This window comes from Urocampus carinirostris, chromosome 14, assembly GCF_059441175.1.
Source record: "Urocampus carinirostris isolate Australia breed hairy pipefish chromosome 14, RoL_Ucar_1.0, whole genome shotgun sequence".
Lineage (NCBI taxonomy): Eukaryota > Metazoa > Chordata > Actinopteri > Syngnathiformes > Syngnathidae > Urocampus > Urocampus carinirostris.
The window spans coordinates 16,139,801-16,161,769 of NC_142362.1; the positions used below are offsets into that span (position 1 = coordinate 16,139,801).

Below are 21,969 nucleotides of genomic sequence, written 5' to 3' on the forward strand. Positions count from 1 at the left end.
TTAATGAGTTTCTTTTTATTTTCCTGCCTTTTTCCGGCACCAACTAGCACCTTTCTGCCCTCTATCGTACCTGGCTGATATCGTTCGCGCTGTTCTGTGTTTATTTTACCGCTACAGTGGGCCAGACCAACTTCAAATTTGAGGGGAGGGGATTCCCCTAGGTGGTAAAACTCACCTCATCTGTTGCGCTTAATGTGGCCAAATAGCTGACTAGACAATCAATGCACAGATACATGTTAAAATTATTTTTCGCTTTAAGCCAGCCCAAACCTCGACCTTGACATGAGCCAGCCCTTCTGGAAATCTTCTGTTCTTCCTGATGAGTCACTCCGGCTTTAAAAATGACCGAGAGACTTGCTTCTGTTTTTGGCATACTTAGAAATGTATGGTGGATGTCCGACATGGCTGGACGAGAGTGAAAGTCCTTTGATTCATAACATCATTTTTTGTTAGCAAGAATGTATTATCAAAATGCAAAACAAATGACTGAATCAATTTTCCCAATAATAATAGGAAAAACTATTAAATGTCAAACAATCCAAAAAAAAACCCCCACATTTTATTTCTGTCGTGCCAATGGAAACGTGTTTTTACACAAATGCCATCAAATGGGAACGTGTTTATTTGTTTATAGAGACTCTTTAAAAATAATCCCGTGATTTTCAGGAAATATTTGTCATTTTGTAAAAACAATCCCAGTGCACAATTGACCCTTTCGACATTCTCAATACTTCTCACAGTAGGCAAACACTTGGCCTTTGTCCCTGCGGTCCTCACATTAATCCAATCATTTCCCTTTTCTGAGCTGAAACAAGTGTTGGTCATAATTGCAAATCAGCAATATCATTAATCATTTAATGCCAGATTTCCTTGCGTGCTGTTCTAGTGATAGGAATTGCAGCTGTTTTTAAAGAACAGGCTTTTTCGGCTCAGCTCACTAAAAAGAGACGGTTCTTTCAGCCCCCAAACAGCTCTTCAGATATATATATATAAATCTAAGACGAAAAAAAGCAAAAACAAATAAAAGTAGAAAAAGCAATACAAATATTTTAAAAACTACAGAAAATGAAAAAGAAAAAGATAATAAAACTTGAAAAAGAAAAACAACAAAATAGAAGATCGAAAAAAAAGAAAAAAAAGCACAAAAAAGGAGGGGAAATGCTAGAAAAAAAAAAAGAAAATAAGAAAAAAAGGATAATAAAAAGCTTGGGGGGAGACACAAAAGAAAAACTAAATAAGTAACGTAAAAAAAGTCAAAGCTGATAAGAAAACTAAAAATTTACAGGTTTTGGGGGTCCGTTTACTTTCTATATAACTTATAATAATAATAAAACAACATTTTCCAAATAAATACATAAAAAGAAATCCATTCTTATAATTTAGTATCATTATAAATCAAAAATATATAATTTTCTGTGCAACAACAAATATAACATGAAATACAAGAATAAAGTTTACATTCCATTTATTACAAAACACACAAACCCTGAAAAACACAGTAAATATAAATCAGAATATTTACAGATCTCTAAAAAAGATAAAAGACGAAACAGTTTGAACTTTTTTCATATTCAACAACACATAATCCCTTAAAAAATGCATACTAACAAATTTACAAAAGTAAATTAAAAAACGTTCCGAAAGGTGGAGAGCCGGCTCCCCCCAGATGCTTCCAAAAGTCATCTCATACAGCCGTTTGGTTTACAAATGACGCATCACGATCACGTTAGTAGAATGCTGTGTGGGAGGTGACTTCATCACTTCATTCATTCTTGCAACCTGCCGGGGGCGTCATCGAGGCCTTTTTTGCCCCTTCTTTTTTTTCCCTTTTTTCTTTTTTTTCACCCTGGAGCAAATCTTAAGTGGTGTTAAAAGAAGCTCTTTGCCAGCATGAGCGTGACATTTTCACACCAAGACAAGTCAGGCAAGCAGCATCCCGGACCAGCAGGTGCTCCCAAATGGCTCAGCAGGTAAAACTTCCATAAACAGCAAACAACAACATTGCTCTCTGCCTTCAACACTGCTTTCTTTTTCTTCCCAGTTAAGCACAGAAGAAGGAATCACTCTAATTCCCTCACAGAAAGCGACAAAGAATGGAAAATATTCCATGATATCGGCATGCTTTAATTTCGTCAATTCCATCATCGGATCCGGTGTAGTAGGTAAGGCCGACGATTCATTTTTCTATTTTGAATGATTCCTCCTCATTCGATGTAAAGCTTGCAGGGTATTGTTGCTGTGCAGGGGTTAAATCTCCTGATCATATGACCAGCGCCTGTTAGGTTCCCCACTTAACCCTTCAGCCCCCCCACAAAACTCCACAAGTTTCTTTTGTCGCACAATTCCAGCTCTGTTGCAGTCTGGATATTCCTCAAAAACAGTTATTATAAAAGAATCAATACTGAAAGAAACCACAGAGGCTTTTTTGATGTGTGGATATTTGGCCTCATTGTTATTTCAACAGCTTAGAAACTTGGCCTTTATTAGGAATAAGCATTCGATTGAGATTCATTTCGAAGTAAGCATTAAAATATATGCCACAGTTTTTTTTTCATTTGTATTTATTTATTCATTTTTAGGATATAACGCAATAGCGATATTCATTTGATATATACACTCCCCAAGTATATAGTTTTTCTTGTACTTTTAATAAAAAAGGAAGTCCTTAAAATAAGAAAAAATAGCTCTTCTAAAGCATGGTAGAATATTTTGCTAATTTAAAGAATTTTTTCAGTGTCGGGATTGAAAACAAATATTTCAGATAAGCAAAACGATCAACCAGCTGCTTAATGATTTAATTTTGCATATTTTTAAGTACGTTTTCCAATTCTTTTTTGTCTCAAAAAGCTAGTGAAATTATCGCAAAAATGTGAAATGTTACACACAAAATGAGCTAAGTTTTCCACAAATGTATCCTGAGATAATTATACTGTTTTTAAGTATATATATATTTTTTAAATTTCAATATATTTAACCTTCTTTCTGTGCTCAATTTTCCGCAAATAGGCACTGACATAATTATACAGACGCTGCCGTACTTACGAACAAGATAGGTTCCGGACGATTGTTTGTAAGTTGAATTTGTTCGTAAGTTGCTTCATGTTTAAGGTTTATTCAAGTATGTTTAAGGCTTGTATAAGTAACCTGTAATGTTTTGTACGAAAAAAATTACATTTCACAAAATAACTTGCTCTATAAAGATAAATAAAGTAAAGTTTAACTTACTTTTGGAAGATGGGCTTCACGAGGTCCTCCTCCGTAATAGAGAGTTGATGAAAAAAATGTGTTCTGACCGTTTTCTCAACCGCATCAAGCTTTCTTATTCCACTTTCATTTAAAAAGAAACGGCTCGCGTCTTCTTTACACTTTACACCAACCATATTGAATGGATGCACAAGATATTAAACAATAAAAATGTCAAAGTTCTTGGCGCGCTGGAGATACAGTATAAAATGTTTACACACAAACTGGAAGAGGAAGCCGGGTTTCTTCTTCGGGGTGGATGCTGGGTGACCTCTCACAGCGCCATACTCCAGTAGTGGCGGGGACAAGCACTACAGTACTGTCCTCTACTCGGAAAAAGGTGCAAACAAAATACAAAATCTAACTTAGAGCAATGTCCGGATATTTTTTCGACATCCCGAAAAAAATGTTCGTATCTACCATTTTTGGTAAGTTGAATGGTCGTAAGTAGGGGAGCGTCTGTACTCATTCACTCTTACAACAGATGGTTGATTATTTTGCTCATTTTAAAAAATATTTTTCCATCTAAAAAATACTTCTATCAGCTGCTTGTCAATTTTGCAAAGTTTAAATACATTTTGTATTTTTAAAAGGGAGAAAAAAAACACAATTTGAGAACGTTTTATCTAAAAAAAGTAAAACATTCTGCTAACGAAGAATGAGATAATTATGATCATTGTAAGTATTTTTTTTCTTATTTTAATATATTTTCTTTTTCTTTTAGCAAAATGCTTAACTTATGTTATTTGTTTGTTTACTACACTCTCTATAAATTTTTCTTCACAGCCACATAGGACGTTTACACAAAAGAGAAATAATACATTTTATTTGCGTAATTATTTTATTATAGTGATATGACAAAAAATTGTTTTTAGTTTAACTTATAACTTTTTGTTTTACCTAAACATATTTATTGAAATCAATTATAAAAAAGGAAACTTCTGAAAAGGATCTGAAAATGGAACAGGAACATTTCAGTTTTCAGTTGACTATTCTATTACTTTTTTCAAACTGGATTATTATCATTTTTTACAGTGTGCACGATTTTCATTTATATTAATAGTTTTTATTTTTATTGGGAGTTTCAAAAATATTTATAACATTTATTATAGTTATTTCTTCCAATATCCCCAACCCAAATAGGCTTGGCAAGGGTTAGGAGTACTTGTCTCACAATTATTATTTTTTTAAAGCGACGTCACAGAAAAAGTTTGAAAACATTACTCTAACTGGTTTATTTTATTTCATATGTATTGGGGTTTTTTTCTGACCAGGTTTACCGTACGCATTAAACCAAGCGGGTCTCCCTTTTGGGTTCTTGCTTTTGATCTTCGTCGGGTTCATCACAGGTGAGCGATTCCTACATTTCCCACAGAAAATTCTTCAATTTGACCTACCATAATAACGAGGGTATGATTCCTTCTTTTTGCAGACTACACCATCATCTTGCTAATAAAAGGGGGAAACTTGTCGGGGACCAACAGCTATCAGTCGCTGGTCAGGAGCGCCTTCGGTTTTCCGGGATTTCTCGTTTTGTCAGTGCTGCAGTTCCTGTATCCCTTCATCGGTGAGACAGCAGTTTGATTTAAGGCCAGAGATGGTAGTAGCGAGTTAATAAGTATGGATCACTATCGGAAAAGTGTACACAGAGTGCACGTAAAAATGTTCCTTGTGTGTGAATCAAAAAGATCCGTGTTGAAAACTACGAGTATAAAACAAAAACCCATAAGTAAAAAAATCCCCTATGTGTTTAAAAACCAAGTTCAGCTAGCTCTTAAAACATGGAGGGGCGTGGCAGGGGGCGGAAAGATGGGGCGTCCTAATGTGTTCGGGTATATGTCAATCTACAGTGAATGTTTACCTAATTTGAAGTTTGAAGTTGCTTATACAAAGCAACTAAAATATTTCCTTTTCAGTGCAACAATAAATGCAGTATGAAACACAACAATAAACCTTTAGCTTTTTTTTCTAATATAACGGATTTAAAGTGAAATAAAGGATGCATGAAAAAATAATATATCCATATATACAGTATATATAAATTGAAATATTTGCTGATCTACAATAAGGAAATGATAAATGTACAGAAGACTTATAGCTTTTTACTCACTGAACAGATTAAAAGTAAAAAATAAAACACGTTCCCTGAAAAAATACAAAATCCAACCTAAGAATATCAACTCTGAAGTGCTTTAAATACACTATAAAATACAAAATAAAATACCATTCAATTTTAAACAATTTAGACACAGATCCTCTGAAAAAAATGCAAAAAAATTATATAAATGAAAATGTGTAAAACAAAAAAGAAAATATCAGCAGTGTCTCGCAAAGATTGTCATTTAAAAAGTGCTTTAAGGGAACGATTCAGCTTCCTCTGCCATTGCTATACAACACACTCCATCAAAATGATTCAAATGAATCCAAATTTGGTTCCCTCCCCTGGTTCGACTCTTTTTTTTAATGTACAATACTTTCTTTAAGGGTCTCTCACTCTATTTTCTTGGGGGCCTCTGGAGCTAGGGTCTTGGTGAAACTGGGTCAAATCTGTTTTTCCAGAAGGAAAAGCCCTGATTACAAATATTCCACCGTTCCCAAATATAGTTTTTAATTTGCTACACAAAATAAGCTCTTAAAAAACATGAAGACTTAATAAAAAAAAGTATAAAAGTGTACTGTAATGCTAGATCTAATTCACCCTGGTCATTCTGAAAGGGGGATTACCACTTATGAGGTCCCTTCTCAAGGTTTCTCTTTTTCCTCACGCTGAGGTTTTTGAGTTGTTCCTTGCCCGCATGTTGGTTTAAGATCAGGTAATTGTGTAATTGTAATCCTGTGCAGTCCTTTAATACATATTTGTGATTAAGGGCTATATAAATAAATGTGACTTGACTTGACTATAAATGAATCCATATTTTGCATGGGCTCTGTGTTCATTAAATGAACAATGTTTATTATTATAATAATATGATAATAATAATTATTATTATTACTAGATGTTGCTGTATTGTGTAGTGCAACCAAAAACGAGTGCAAGGAAGAGTACAAACTATGGAGACTCAAATGACCAAAATGCACAATTTTACCTCCCATTTTCTTCCCCAGACCTTTTGAGCAAGATGGCTGACGATTAGATCATTATATGTAAAATGAATGCAAATGTCTCAAGACACGAGTATTTTAAAATAATGCACTTTTATATCATAGTTTTCTGTATTTTGGATTACTTATTTAAACGAATATTGTTCCTTTTAATTTTTTTTTTTTCCGGCACTAGTTGGCGCTAAATAATACAACTGTCTCTTGAAATTTTTATAATACGGTGGAGCGTGCTCGGGTTTTCTAGGTCGGGGCGAATGGTTGCCTCGATGTGCCGGTGCGGCCGGGTCGTTGCCAGCGGGGTCAGTCCCAACACTCCCGCGTCTGTATGCCATAACAGGTGCCAGATTGGTTTTAAATTTCATGATTGTGGTCTTGAAAAAGTCTTAAAAAGTCTTGAATTTGAATGAAAAAATCCTGGGGAACCCCGAAAAATTCCAAGGACGAATCAGGTTACAGCAGGGGTCAAGAACCTTTTTGACTCCATGAGCCAACGAAGCTAAATATTTCAATTTTTCTTCTTGAGAGAGAGACACACCATATATTTTAAGACAAAATACAACAAAACTAAAAAAAACCTCCTCTCCAGACAAAAGCTAATTCTTCAGCATAATTTATTTCACTGTGTGACGTTTGAAGATTTCATAGAATGTATGAAATAATAATGCCAGACCCTGTGTCCCATGTCAATATAAATATACCACTTAAAATGTATCCCCTTCCTGCAGTTTCTAAAGAGTGTTGACGCCCATTTTGACCCTTATTCATGCCCTTAATAATGGTTTCAAACCAAGGTGCGAGCAAAGTTCTTTTGTAAAAATGTCACAAAATACTACAAGCAAGGATAACCTACGCACAGTATATACCTTCGGAGGAGCCAGCACTGGCCGGAGAGAAAAGAGTGCCTCCATCCATCATACCGCTCGCTCCATCAAATTTCTCTAGCTGCTTGGCTGGCTTCTTACAGTTGGTTCTGTGGCTTTTCATTATAAAGTACCTCAACAGTGAACATACATTGTTTGATGATCATCTATTTAAAGGATTCCTTAGCAACATAGAGCCAAAACAAGGTCTGTTGTTGTAACACCTCAAGTGTATACTGTAGTTCACACTGTGCCCTTTGCATGGTTGGTTGGTTGGTTGGATCACTTAACCACTAGGGTCTTAGGGGCACCAATTCCTGTGGTGTGTCTTGGGAAAGTGCAGCCTGGTGGGGGCCATCCCTCTCCAGGCCATCATACATTTCCACCTGGCCTCGAACCGGTGACCTTTCCAGAATGTAATGACCACTGCCCTATGGAAACATGCCCTATATATACCGGACCAAAAACTGTGTTATATCAGTGTTGTTTTGGCTCCTTGTGTACAATATTCGATGGAGCAAGAGCTAAATTTGGTCCGCGAACCGGATGTACTCATGAAAAGTGCCACTAATGGCTCACGAGCCATTGGTTCCCGACCCCTGGGTTACTGTTATAAAACAAAGAACCACGCGCAGATTTACAAGTACGAAACGCAGTGATATTCAAATTACGATGACGTCACACATACTTCTGGGGGACGGAAAACTAGTTCAATTTTCAACACATATCTTTTTGATTCACACACTAGGACTATTATTCCAGGTACGAATCGTTTTTCACTGATTCAAATCTTCTTTTTATATCTTTTTCTGGGTATGCCTTTTTGACAGCGATCTTAGTCCATAGATAAGCATCATTCTTAATAACCTTATGATTTTCTTTCCCAGCAATGATCAGCTACAACATAACAACAGGCGATACAATCACCAAAGTGTTTCAGAGAATTCCTGGAGGTACTCAAAATGGCTTCAGATTCTTCCAATTTGTACCTAACTAAAAATCGGTTTGTCCTCAGTGGGTCCGGATCACATCATCGCCGACCGCCGTTTTGTCATTGTGATGTCCACTGTAATATTCACGCTTCCTCTTTCGCTTTATCGGAATATTGAGAAGCTCGGCAAGGTTGGTGCTTTTAATAAACAGGGATTAATGTAAGGATGCAAGATAAATGTTTTTTTCTACTGAAAACCGATTCGATCAGGGGCAGGCAAACTACGGCCCTCAGGCCACATGCGGCACGGCAGGTTTTTGAATCCGGCCCTCCAAACAAAACTAGTTAAAAACAATAGTCAATATAGCGCTACTAACAAAAACATGTTTTTCCTTTGCCAACTTTGTCCCCACTGTCTTTTTGTGTGTCGACAACAAAATACTACAAAATAACTACAAAAATAAATATCAAATAAAGTGCTTAAAAACAGGGACCTCATATATTATTTTGCTTTCAATCTAAAAAGACAAAAAGTATAGAAATACTAAAGAAATACTACTACAGTAATACTGTAATACAAATTACTTCTACAGAAATATGATCCCAGAAATACTGCCAAAATACAACTACAGTTATACTACAAAAATAGAAAAGAAATATGACAAAGAAATACTACTATGGAAGTACTACAAAAATACTACAAAAATACCACTACATATTACTATAATAACACGACTACAGAAATATTACAAAAATACTCCTATGGAAATAAAAAAATAAAAATGTTGGTATTCCTGTTTGCAGCATTTTGGAACATTTTTACTAAAGAACTTTGCTTGCACTTAGTTTTAAAAACCATCATTTAGGATCGCAGAAAGGAGACAAGTTTGAAGTGGTATATTTATATTGATATGGGACAGATTTTGAAACAATTATTTTTTCATAGATTTTACCTCATCATCTTACGTCACACTGTGAAATATACAGGGTTGGGTAGGGTTACTTTAACTCGATTACTTTCAATTACTTTTGGATTACTCCAATACCAAATATGCTAATAAAAGACAAAAGAAACTAAATATGAATAAAATTACTAAATTTTGTGCAGGCTTGGGGAGCAACAGAATACATGGAACGGCAAAAATGATGCTGGCAAGTTGTTTGGATTTATTTTCATTTTGTTTCTGTCACATTTTATGTTAGTTTTGCCGGAGATCAAAGAGATCAAAGCCAGGAGAGAAAGCTTACCACGTGTTGTGAGTTATAATTGTATTCATATTTAGTTTCTTTTGTCTTTTATTAGCATATTTGGTATTGGAGTAATCCAAAAGTAATTGAAAGTATTCCCGTTAAAGTAACCCTACCCAACCCTGGAAATAAAATGCGCTTAAAAATTAAGATTTGGTCTGGAAAGCAGGTTTGGCTGTTTTGTTGAATTTCGTCTTCAAATATATGGTGTGGCTCGCTCAAAAAAATCTAAATATTTTTCTTTTACTGCTCAAGAGAGAGTGAAAAGTGAAAAAAAGAGAAGGAAAGAGAGAGAAAGGAAGAGAAAGAGAGAGAGAGAATAAGAGAGAAGAACTAAAGAGACAGAGAGAAAACTTGCAGCTTGTTTTACCCTCACGCTTCTCTCAGCGTTGTTTCGCGGGCAGGATTCAATCCCTTGGTGGGCCTTTTCCAGCCCGTGAGTGGCATGTTTACCACCCCTGCTCTCAAGGTTCTATTTTCTTTGCTAGGTGTCCTTCCTGTCAATGGCCCTGACCTTAATCATCCTGGTCATTGTCATCTTCAGGGCAGCTACTCTGGGACCGCAAATGTAAAATTTCAATTCAAAATGAAGTGCCAAAGGGAAAATATGAAACGGACTTCAAAACAGTGCGTTTTTTTTCTTCTAGCCCCTCAACGGAGGACGCGTGGCTCTTTGCCAAATGGAACGCAATCCAGGCAATCGGCGTCATGTCTTTTGGTAAGTCGCCATCCCCGAAAATGAAACAAAAACGATATTGTGATATTCAAACCACCGTGGTATTCTCGTTGTAGTTTGCCATTGTTTCCACGCATTTTATGCTGTTTAGTTCAATAGTGCTGTTGATTTTTTTCATTGAGAAAAAAATCTTCAGGGTTTAAAATGTACACTGAATGTAGAGATATATTTTCTCTGATAAGAGATATTATTTTACACTACAGTGCACTAAAGCGTCATGTTTTACACTAGGTGAAAAGTCACACCTTTGGTGTTTTGAAATTCAACACTGAAGAGTTCAGATTTAATAGATTCTGTGTAAATCACATTCAACACAATTTTTTTTACGTAACACCTCCGCTGTTTTTTTAACTGTAAAACCTATGTGAACTCTATTTGTTTTATCAACACTGGAGATTATTGTGTTCCATTTTATTTTATCCATTGTTTGAAGAACACCAGAGGAGTTAAAACACTTTGACAATGCGTATTTTACTCTGGTAGAGTTACTGTACTGTATATATTTTTTACAATGTATTTCACTTTTTTTCTGGTTACATTTTCGCAAACCAGGAACGGAGACGGGACCCAATTGTGTTCGTTTTGCCCAGTTTTTATTAAGAAAGAGAACAGTGCTTGCATCCACGATCCGATGATTGTCAGTCGCGGGCAGCAGATAGCAGTAACGCGGAAGTGGCACTTCCGTGTCGAGCGAGGGGAGTCGTTGGCAGCGAGAAAAACAGGTCGATGGCCGGGGCAGAGGAGCAAAAACAGAAACAGGTCGAGAAAAGAGGTCGGCAACAGGTATCAGGCAGGAAACAGGGCAGGATAGTGTCGGAGAGTACAAAGGCTTGCCTAGCTGAGAGCATAGGTTCGCAGACGGTCTGATGGCTTTCGGAAGACGGAAGTTTGAAAAGAGTCCAACAGCCAATCAAGTCCCGTGGCTGTTGGCGCCAACAAGGCCGGCGTAGGTGCCCCGAATCAGTAATCATGACATAAATTAAAATAATACTTCAGAAAAAATGTCCAATATGGCAAATAGCGAAGTGTTGTTCTAATTTTATATTTTATTTCTTATGAAAGTAGGATATAATTCTTAGAATAAGAACAAAATGATCCACAATCTACATAAGGTCATTTGTGGGATTATGTGCACGAACAAACAAGACAAACACATTATGTCTGATTTGTCACGAAACGGGTCAGGAAGCAGGAAGTTGGAACTCATTTGCGTAGACGATCCGTCACTTTAATTGACAAACAAAACAAAGCAGGCTCACATGCTGGCAAAACTACAGACTAGGCATTTAACGGGATTAAACAGAACTTGCAGGAATCTCTCAGAATATTACACCGAAGTGCAACAAAGTCCAACAAGCACAACAAGCTTAAACAGGTATCAAACAGGCATGAACAGGTTTTCAACAAGGGTAAACAACGATCTGGCCAAGGGCAGTTCCAAAAGGCGCTTTTAAGTACCCATAGGAGTAATCAGGAAAATGCAGGTCAGCCGGTGTGAAGGGGCGGGGCCAGCTGGGCGCCATGACAACCGTGCAGGACATGACATGATAATTAAATTCTTAGATGATGTCTCCTGTTTTACCAGAGAAACAAATTAAGAATATATTCAAACAAGCATAATGGCCCGGCATTGCCAAGCATTCTCCATGGGCGAAGTTGTTGGGGTTGTGGTTTGTTGAAAAAGCACCAGGGAGCCACTTGGAATTGCCAAAAAGCGACTTGACAGCATGGACCTCCAAAGCCGTTTGTACAAGGTGTGGCAACCCAGGGAATCAAAGGCAGGTTTTACACTTGCATATGTTTCTCTTAGTTTTATAGAGAAGAAGGGAAAGGATAGTGCACACGATCCGTAGATCGCTGCCTGCGGGGAGCAGGTTGTTCAGACGCGTAAGTGGTATTTCCGTGGTGAGCGATGGCGTTGTCGAGAGTGGAAAAAACAGATCAGTAGCCGGCACGGGGAGAGAAAATCGTGGTCAGAAAAGGGGTCGGAGCCGGGAAACAGACGGGAATCAGAACAGGAGAGAGTCGGGGTCGAAAAGCTTGCCTAGCGTAAGCTGAGGTGCGCAGACGGACTGACAACCTGTGACAGGAAGACGGGGGTATAAAAAGTATAAAAAGTGACAGGTAGCCGATCAGCGTCTGGGGCAGGCTTCGGTGCCTCACATCTGTAATCATGACATACTTATGGTGTCCTCAAGTTTAGATATTGTTGCATTCCCACAGCAAATGTTTTTGGAATGCTCCAGTTTTTTCTTTCCCTGGAAAACTCAAATCTAATGATTTGAAGAATGTTCGAGTTTGAGGAAAACAAATCAAAATCCATTCATTGGGTTTTGGTTATATACAGATTCCTGTTATTCTTGGCTCTTTTCCAAATCCTGATATTTTGAAAAGAACCATAATTCTAAAACCCCTTTGAAAAAAACATTTGCCGATGGCAATTTGCTTCTAAGGAGCGAAACATAAGGGGACAAAACGTGTTTTGTTCTCTTACAGAGCTTTCCATTGATGATTGTTTTGGATTGCAACTTCACTTATTGTCAGTGGAGCCTTAAGGAGAATATTAACCATGAGACAAATGCATTGGAAGTCAAGAATTGCATTAAAAAACAAGTTCCTGTGAAGAGAACAGAGGTGCCGATGGTTTTCTTAGTCCAGGGTGCCCGAAGGAAAGAAACCCTTTACGAAAACTGTCAATAAGACATCTGGGGTCACCAACCTAATAGCACGGGGTGCTACCAGGCTGATCAACATTTTCTAGAATATTTAACTTAACTTATTATTAATATGTTGTTACTATTATGTTATCACTAAGTTGTAATTATTAGAAGTAGGGGTTAAATTAGGCTCAGTCAACCACGAAAATATCTGCCTTGCACAAGGGCACTGAGTGGGTTAAAGTAGAAATACAGTAGAACGCCCTGGGATACGGTATGCAGGACCGGCCCAAGCCTTCATGGGGCCCTAAGCAAAATGATATTTGGGGCCCCTATTACATGATCATTTCTATACCTACTAGAACTCATTCCATGTTCTACTCCAGGGGTGGGAACCTAATTGGAGTCAGGGGCCGCATGTGACATGTTATACTTCTTTTGAAATAGATTCGTTTCATCAAACTGGTTTAGAAACAATCACAATTAGAGCAAAATAGTATATCAGGTCCTTGTTTTAAGCACTTCATTTGTCATTTAGTTTTGAAGTATTACTGTAGGGTTTTTTAAAGTTTTTTAGTATTTCTGAAGTCAGATTTTTATGAAGTTTTTTTTTATAGTTTTACTGTAGTGTTATTTTTTTACTATTTTTGTAGTATTTCTGAGGGGTTTTTCACGTAGTTTTTCACATCATAGTATTTCTTAGTATTTCTGTAGTTTTGAAATTACAGTATTTTTGTAGTATTGCAATATTATTTTTTAGTATTTTTGTACGATCTCCGTCGTATTTTGTAGTATTTCCATATAAGAATGTTTGTTGCACATCCTTAGTATTTTTGTAGTATTTTTGTAGTACAGTGTTACTGTAGTTTTATTTTTGTCATATTTTTGTGATATTTACATAGGAGATTTTTTGTAGTGTCACTATAAGTGTAATTTGCAGTATCTCTTTTGTAAACTTCTTGTAGTAGTATTTTTGTAGTGATAATTCTCTGGTATTTTTTTATATTATAGTTTTATGTATTGGTTTTTTATTTTAGTATTTTAGTAGAAGTATAATTGAAGGATCTCCAAAACAGTATATTTGTTGTATTTCCATAGTAGTATTTTTTGAGTAAATAATTCGGTTGTAGTATTTTGTAATATAGTATTGCTGTAGTATTTTTTTAATATTTCTGTAGTACTTTTTAGATTCTTGTTGTAAATGTCTTGTATTTTCGTGGTATTTTTGTACTACTGTATTACAGTAGTTTTATGATTATAGTATTTTTGTAGTATTACTGTAGTATTATTATGTTTGTTGTATCTCTGTATTATTTCTGTAGTACAGTGTTACTGTAGTTTTATTTTTGTAGTATTTTTGTGATATTTCTATAAATGATTTTTTGTAGTGTCGCTAGGTGTAATTTGCATTATATCTGTTGTAAACATCTTATAGTAGTATTTTTGTTGGTTAAATGGGTCTAGTAGTTTTTTATATTATAGTTTTATGTATTGGTATTTTTTAGTATTTAGTAAAAGTATGTTTGATGTATTTCGAAAGCAGTATTTTAGCAGTATTTTTGTAGAATTTTTGTAGTATTTCCAAAGTAGTATTATTGGAGTAAATAATTGGGTTGTAGTATTTTGTAATATAGTATTACTGTAGAGCAGCACGGAGGCACAGTGGTTAGCACGTGTGCGGCACAGTTCTAAGTCTTGGGAACCTCCTGTGTGGGTTCAAATCCAGCTACCGGACTTACTGTGCGGAGTTTGTACGTTCTCCCCGTGCTTGTGTGGGTTTCCTCCGGTCACTCCGGTTTCCTCCCACATTCCAAAGACATGCATTTCAGGTGAATTGGCGGGTCCAAATTGTCCCTAGGTGTGAATGAGCGAGTGTGCCCTGCGATTGGCTGGCAACCAGTTCAGGGTGTCTGCACTGCCCGATGATTGCTGGGATGGGCTCCAGCAACCCCGCGACCTTACTGAGGATAAGCGGTGCAGCTAATGAAATGAGATGAGTATTACTGTAGTAGTATATTTTGTAATAATTCTTTACTAGTTTTTATTTTCAGAATGAAACAAAATACCAAACCTTTTTTCCGGAACTCTTTTTAAACAGCATTGTTTTTTGGGTTATATAAAGTGTTGACTTTCTGCCCTTCTTGTGTCCTCCCCTCAGCGTTCATCTGCCACCACAACAGCTTTCTAATCTACGGCTCCCTGGAGCAGCCCACGCTTGCCAACTGGACCCGAGTCACTCACCTTTCAGTGGGCTCGGCGCTCATCATTAGCGCCGCTTTTGCATTGGGGGGCTATGTCACTTTCACGGGATACACGCAAGGTATTTGTGTGTTTTTGTATTCACTTGGCACCAATGTTCCCTGTAATTTTCCACGGGTCTGAGCGTTCACACAAAGGCGGTGAGCAACGCTTGAAACAACAGTGAGCAACCATAATCCCAAGTGTGGCAAGATAATTAATTATCAAACATGTCCAAAACATTTTGCTGAGCAATGCAAAATTATTTTTCTCTTTTGAATGAATTGACTCATGTACTATTGCAAAGATTGTACGGCCTACAAACGTCATTTGTTCTTACAATTCTTTCACAAGATATCCATTTCTTTTTTTTTCCTGATATATTTTGTCGCATAATATTAACATTTTGGGGGGCTTATTTAGTCAGTTGCAAGATACAGAACTGTACTTAATCACATTTTTTAGTGGAAGTACAATGTTGGCAACAAGATTCACTTGACATAATTGGAAATTATTTGAATGCAACACAAACTTTTTCTTCTTTTTTAAGTGTTTTTTTTCTACTTTTTTTTTAATTCCTTTAAAAAAAGTCTCATTGTGTTTATTTTTTCTGAGCTGTTACTTTTTTTGTTGTTCTCTATTTACTTTTTTCTGGGTTTTTTCCAAATTTTTCCTTCTTTTTTTCTCTTCCTTTTGTTTCTTTTTTTCTCAGCTTTTCACTACGTTTTCATTTTGGTATTTTTTTCTTTTTTTATCTATTCCCCCCTTCTTTCAAGTCATTTTGTGCATAGTTTTACATAATATTTGGTCATGTTGGGATTAAAGAAGCAAAAACAACCTGAAGAGCCGTTTAGGACCCGAAAGAGCCGGTTCCTTTTAGTCAGCCGAGCCGAAGAAGCTGGTTCTCGACAAACTCTACTAACTTTACTCAACTTCGTTATACTTCGACTCGACTTCAAAATACTGCATTTAGGACACAAGGTTGGGGGAACCCGTGTTTTTTTACCTTCATGCACTGTAACTTTGACTTAAGTCGCTTCTTAATTAGTGATTTTGAGCCCTCATTTTTGTGCGCTGGCTCGATTTTCTTGTGCACTGAGAATGTGCGAGCAGTGCACAATCGCGCACGCGCGCAGCTTAGAGGGAACAGTGCTTGGCACCCTCAAACTGTTTTGAACTTTGTTGATGTTTGTGTGGCTAGGGGACATCTTTGAAAACTACTGCAGGAACGATAACCTGGCAACCTTCGCTCGCTTCTGTTTTGGTCTCAGCATCATCACGACATTTCCGCTGGAATGTTTTGTGACTCGGGAGGTAACGTAAAGTGTTTTTTTATTTAATTGTTAACATTTTTCTCCTTTTGGAGTATAGAAAGAAAAATACATTTGATTTTTATGTGTAACCTCAATTTCTTCTTTCCAGGTGCTTTCAAATTCAATTTGTGGACGCGAGCTTTCAAAATTGGAGCACGTGTCCGTTACGGTGATCATAGTTGCGGTTTGTACAGGAATATCTTTGGCCTACGACTGTCTGGGGATTGTTTTGGAGTTGAATGTAAGTATTTTTTTTTCTCCGCAATAATGACTTTTTGGTCCTTTACATATTTATTATATTATTTTTTCACTGGGAAATTTTGCATACTTTGCGGAATTACAGAATCACTTTAAAAGTGCCCGTACACTCAAACCAATCAGCAAACTGTCTTCTGTTTCCCGGGTGCTAATCAGAGAAATCAGAATGAATATTTTACATGACTGTTGACAACAGATTCCTATGTCACACTATACTACATATACAGTGGAACCTCGGTTCTCGACCATAATCTGTTCCAGAACCCTGTTCAAAAACCGATTTGTTCAATCACCAAAATCATTTTTCCCATTAAAAGTAATGTAAAATCGTTTTAATCCGTTCCAACACCCTGAATGTTTACCTTGAATGTTTAACGTAAACATAAAGCTAACCCAGGCTAATCGTATGTTCGCGTTATCGTAATCTTCCGTACGAGTATATTACCCTAACATAAACATGTAAAAATAAAAAAATCAGGTCGTTTACAAGTCATTTAACACCCGGGTCTCCACAACAAGTGGTGAGCGGTTCATTGGAAAGGGGGCTCCGTTCCAACACCCACAATGTTGGGCTCCGTTCCAACACCCTGAATGTTGGGCTCCGTTCCAACACCCTGAATGTTTGACGTGAACTTAAAGCTAACCCAGGCTAATCGTACGTTCGCGTTATCGTAATCTTATGAATAGGATTTCTTACCTTTGTGGTGGTCAGCAGAAGGCGCTCTTTCTTAAATGCAATACTTGTACGCACTACTTTTCTTTTTTCACCTGTAGCAACTTTGCTGCTTGCACTGACTTTCTTCGGAGGCATAATAAGGGGCTAAAACACCCGTACGCCGCTCAGCATCGCACCCTAGTGTACGCACTCACGCGTTACCGGCGTTCGAACTCTGATTTTTTTGACCGAACAGCGAAGCAAGAATTTATCGAAATTTTTAGTTGGACACCGATTTGTTCGAACTGAGAGGCGTTCGAAAACCGAGGTTCCACTGTACTGTAATACCTTGCTACTTCACGATATGTACGTTGCGGCATCAGTCATTGTGGATTGAGAAAAATCCTTAATGTGAAGTCCCTTCTCAAGGTTTTTTCATTTTCCTCATATTGAGGATTTGAGTTTTTTCTTGCCCTCATGTAGGTTTTAGATCAGGGGATGGTGTAACAAGTCTGTGGTTTGCAATAATCTGTCCTCTGTGCAGACCTTTGAGACTCTTTGTGATTAAGGGCTATACAAATAAACACGACTTGACTTAATCCTCGATCGCATGTGTCTACGAGCAGGGACAGGCAGTTTGCTTTTTGGTCAAGGCTGGGGACTCTTTTTTTCCCTTCTGTCCAATGGAACTGCACTCGGACGGACCACAATCCGTTATCCCTGGTTGACTTTTGCCGCAAGCAGGGACAAGCAAAAGGAAATTTGTTTGGAGCTGTGCCTTTCCAGCTGGGCTCAAATGACACACACAGTTGTCACCGCAATCCATTATCCCCGTTCGACTCATACTGAGAACAGGGTCAAGCAGAGCGTTTTTTTTTTGTTCAGGCTGCTGAAGTGTGATATTGTGGCCCTTTTTTAAAATGAACTGCATTGTTTTGGCTGTATTCCATTATCCCCAGTCATCTATTGCTGAGAAGGGGAGGCAGAGGGAGCAAATTTGTGTCATGCATGGCAGGGCATTTTTTGTATTATTTTCCGCCAAAACCGAACAGCAGCCGTGCAGCCACAATCCATTATCCCCGGTCGGCTACTGCTGCAAGCGCGAACTAGCTAACTTTACTGGTCCGCCCAAAAGGAACTGCACTGTTTTGACCATGGTTCATTATCCCCGATCACATGTTGGTGTGAGTATTATCAGGCAAAGTGCAGTATTTTTTGTCTTTTGTTTTTTTTCTGCAATTGTGCGGCCACGATCCATTATCTTTGGTCAACTACAGCACTGCCTCAATATTTGGTTTATTATATTTTTTTGACCTCATTGTGTTGTTGTACCTTACCATTCAGGGTGTTCTGAGCGCCACGCCTCTTATCTTCATCCTCCCCTCAGCTTGCTACCTCAAAATCTGCCCCGGACGCTGGTACCACAACGAAAATCTTGGGCCCAGTTTCTTGATCGTCCTTGGGGTCTTCGTCATGGTAACCGGACTTACAATGACTGGCCTCAACCCTCAGGACTGCTCACACGGAAAGGAAATGTTTTACTGCAGCAACACTAACGTTTCTGCCACTCCGCCGCCTGTTTGACTGCAACTCACGAGGACTTGGATCACATTGTGATTTAAACTGGAGAGGGGATTCTTTGTAAATGCCTTTTTCGTGGTTTTTTTTGCACTGCCGGCTGTTTTACAACATGGAATTGAACAGCAATACTTATAACTTAGTGGTTGGGGGAGATTGTTTTTTTTTTTACCCCAATCGTTTCCTAGGAACTCCTCATCTGTATAGTGCCTAGCGAAAGTATTGCCCCGACCCCGAAGAACCTTTTGTCATATTGCCACATTTCAGCTATAGCTATAAAAGCTAGCAATAAGACTGAAAACATTATCTAAGAACCAACAACATTTGAGACACAGTTGTGATGTGGAACCAAATTATTTCATATTTACTGAGAAAAAACAGAAAGGTGGGTGTTGCAAAAGCATTGGGCCCCTGTTCTCTCAGCTCAGCTAACTGACTCCAGAAGTTCCCTGGTGACTTATGAATGATCCAATGTTGACCTAAAGAACTAACAGAGACAAACAAAGTGCACCTTTATGTCAGTTTGAATTCACCTGCTCAGTGATGGGCACAGAGGTCTGTAAAAGGAAAGACTGGGCAAAAGACAGCAGTATGAAGACCAAAGAACACACCAGGCAGGTCCAGAATAAAGTTGTGGAAAATGTCAAAGAACAATTACGATACAAAAAGATTTCGCAAGATTTTGACATCTCCCAGAGCATTGTGTGAGCAATAATATCAAAATGGAGAAAGCATAAAACCACTGTCCTTCTAAACTAATGTACGAAACAAAGAGAAAATTAACCAGAGAAGTTCATAAGGTAGAATGCTCATCTTGGGACCAAGAGGTCGCAGGTTCGATTACTGGCTCCTCCGAGCTGAATGTCGAAGTGTCCTCGGCCAATACACTGAACCTCTAATGGCCCTGATAAGCAGGTAGGTGCCTTGCATGGTTGACACCACTATCGGTGTGTGACTGAATGGGTAAATGTTTCAGGTGTGAAGTACATTGTAAGGCGCTTAGGAAGCTCTTCAGTGACTTGAAAAGCTTTATATAAATGCAACAATCTGTGTATAAAACAACTATTCGTCATACACTGCATAACTCTGCTCTTTATGGAAGAGTGGCAAAAATAAAGCTCATACTGAAGGAATACCATAAAAATATAACATGTTATGCTCTGGATAGATGTGACAATAGATTAACTTTTTGGGCTAAATGCAAAGTGTTCGATTTGGCGTTAGAGTAACACTGCGCATCACCCTGAGAATACCATCCCCAATGTCAAACATGGTGGTGGGAGCAACATAATCTGGGATTTCTTTCTCTTTAGCAGGGACTGGGAAGATTGTTAGAGTTAATGGGAAAATGGGATGGTTTGAAACTAACACTATACTGTAAAGCTGTTAGGATGGCTGAGCCAAAGTCCAGACCTCAATGTTATACAACAGGGGTTGGGAACTTATTGCTCGCAAGCCATGGCTCTTTTCAGTACATATGGTTTGGAGATAAAATTTAACCAATGCATATCTGTTTGCGGCATTCCAATGTAAAATGATTTAATCCTGACTTGGTACATGCAAAGCTGAAGCAACTCTACCCATTTAAATGGTTCAGTCCAGTATAAATAGGGCACATTCTCAACACAGCTTACAGTCAGGATGTCACACCCTTATACCCTGTTTTGTCAGTAGCTCGCTAAGAAACCCTTTAAACGGAATCTCATTAAACCATGTATGTTCACTGTTGAAATATTTTTTGATGAAAACACACTGATCAATTTGATTGCCTGAGCAGTAGAGGTAGGCGGATCTCTGCACACAGAGTAAGGCACTTCCTTCTTTCTCTCACTCAGTGCAGTCTACGCCGAAGGTAAATACCACAATATCCTTAGTGTTTGCAGTATTTTGTGACATTTTTACAAAAGAACTTTGCTTGCACCTTGTTTTGAAACCATTATTTAGGACGAAAATAACGGTCAAAATGAGCCTCAGCTGTCTCGAGTAATACCCAAATCTTAAGTGGTATATTCATATTGATATGGAACACAGACTCTGGCATTTTTCCTATTTTATAGGTTTGATCAAATCATCAAATGACACAAAGTTAAATAAATTGTCCTGAAGAATGAGATTTTGGTCTTTAGAGCGGGTTTGGCAGTTTTGTTGAATTTTGTCTTAAAATATATGGTGTGAGTTTCTCTTTTTTTTTTTTATATATTTTTGCTCCTATTTCTAACTTTGGGTCTCAAAGGTTCCCAACCCCTGCTTAGAGCATTTTGGGGAATAACTGAAAAATACTGTGTACAATCACCACAAAACTTGAAGGAACTTGAGCTGTTTTGTAAGGAAGAATGGGACAATATCTATGTTTCAAGAGGTGCAAAACGAGGATGTATAATGTAAGTATTAACTCAAAGGGAGCCAATATTTTTGCAACGCCCAGTTTTCAATGTTTTATTTGTAAGCACAACACAAAATGTTGGATGGATTCGTTTTCTTTTCACAATTGTATCTCACTTGTTGTTGATTCTTGGAAAATATTTCAAGTTTTTATTTTGAAGTCTGAAATATAGCAATACAGTGGTACCTCTTCTTACGATCGACCCGTCTTATGAATGTTTCAGTATACGAAGTTCACGTCCAACTAACTCCTCCTCGTTTTACAATCAGTTTTTCACTATCCGAAGTCACTGACGCTACCACTAAAGGTTTGCGCAGGCACGCACCAACAGCATCCTGTGCGGTCTATCAGCTAAGTAAGACCCTTGCAACCCCCTGCATTAAATTGCCAAATGGTTCAGTCTATTTATACATTGGTTGCAGCCAATCTTCCCTCTAATTTTCCACGGGTCTAAGCGTTCACACAAAGTCGGTGAGCAACGCTTGAAACAACAGTGAGCAACAGCAATCCCAAGTGTGGCAACTAAATCAATATCAAACATGTCCAAAACTTGACATCACGTTACATTTTGCTGAGTTTCCGGCAATGCAAAATTATTTTTCTCCTTTGAACGAATTGACTCATGTACTATTGCAAAGGTTGTACGGCCTACAAACGTCGTTTGTTCTTACAATTCTTTCACAAGATATCCATTTCTTTTTATTTCCTGATATATTTTGTCGCATAATATTAACATTTTGGGGGCTTATTTAGTAGGTTGTAAGATA

The 21,969-nt window shown here is 37.7% G+C and overlaps 1 protein-coding gene across 1 annotated transcript; it reads left to right on the plus strand.

The window, feature by feature from the left end:
• The first annotated feature begins 1,828 nt into the window (after positions 1–1,828).
• On the plus strand, positions 1,829–20,745 carry slc38a11 (solute carrier family 38 member 11). The gene is made up of 12 exons (XM_088352889.1): positions 1,829–1,970; positions 2,042–2,162; positions 4,518–4,592; positions 4,676–4,810; positions 8,093–8,158; positions 8,221–8,327; positions 9,873–9,952; positions 10,032–10,102; positions 14,936–15,097; positions 16,217–16,329; positions 16,438–16,569; positions 18,586–20,745. The coding sequence occupies exons 1-12, from the start codon at positions 1,959–1,961 to the stop codon at positions 18,823–18,825; spliced, it is 1,314 nt and encodes a 437-aa protein (XP_088209015.1). The 5' UTR covers positions 1,829–1,958; the 3' UTR covers positions 18,826–20,745.
• Positions 20,746–21,969: the final 1,224 nt, after the last annotated feature.

Bases quoted from the DNA above. Each gene is read 5' to 3' on its own strand.
- slc38a11 (XM_088352889.1), top strand. The intron at 4,811-8,092 runs GTGAGACAGCAG...TTTCTTTCCCAG, and splicing joins GTTCCTGTATCCCTTCATCG to CAATGATCAGCTACAACATA. The intron at 8,159-8,220 runs GTACTCAAAATG...GTTTGTCCTCAG, and splicing joins GTTTCAGAGAATTCCTGGAG to TGGGTCCGGATCACATCATC.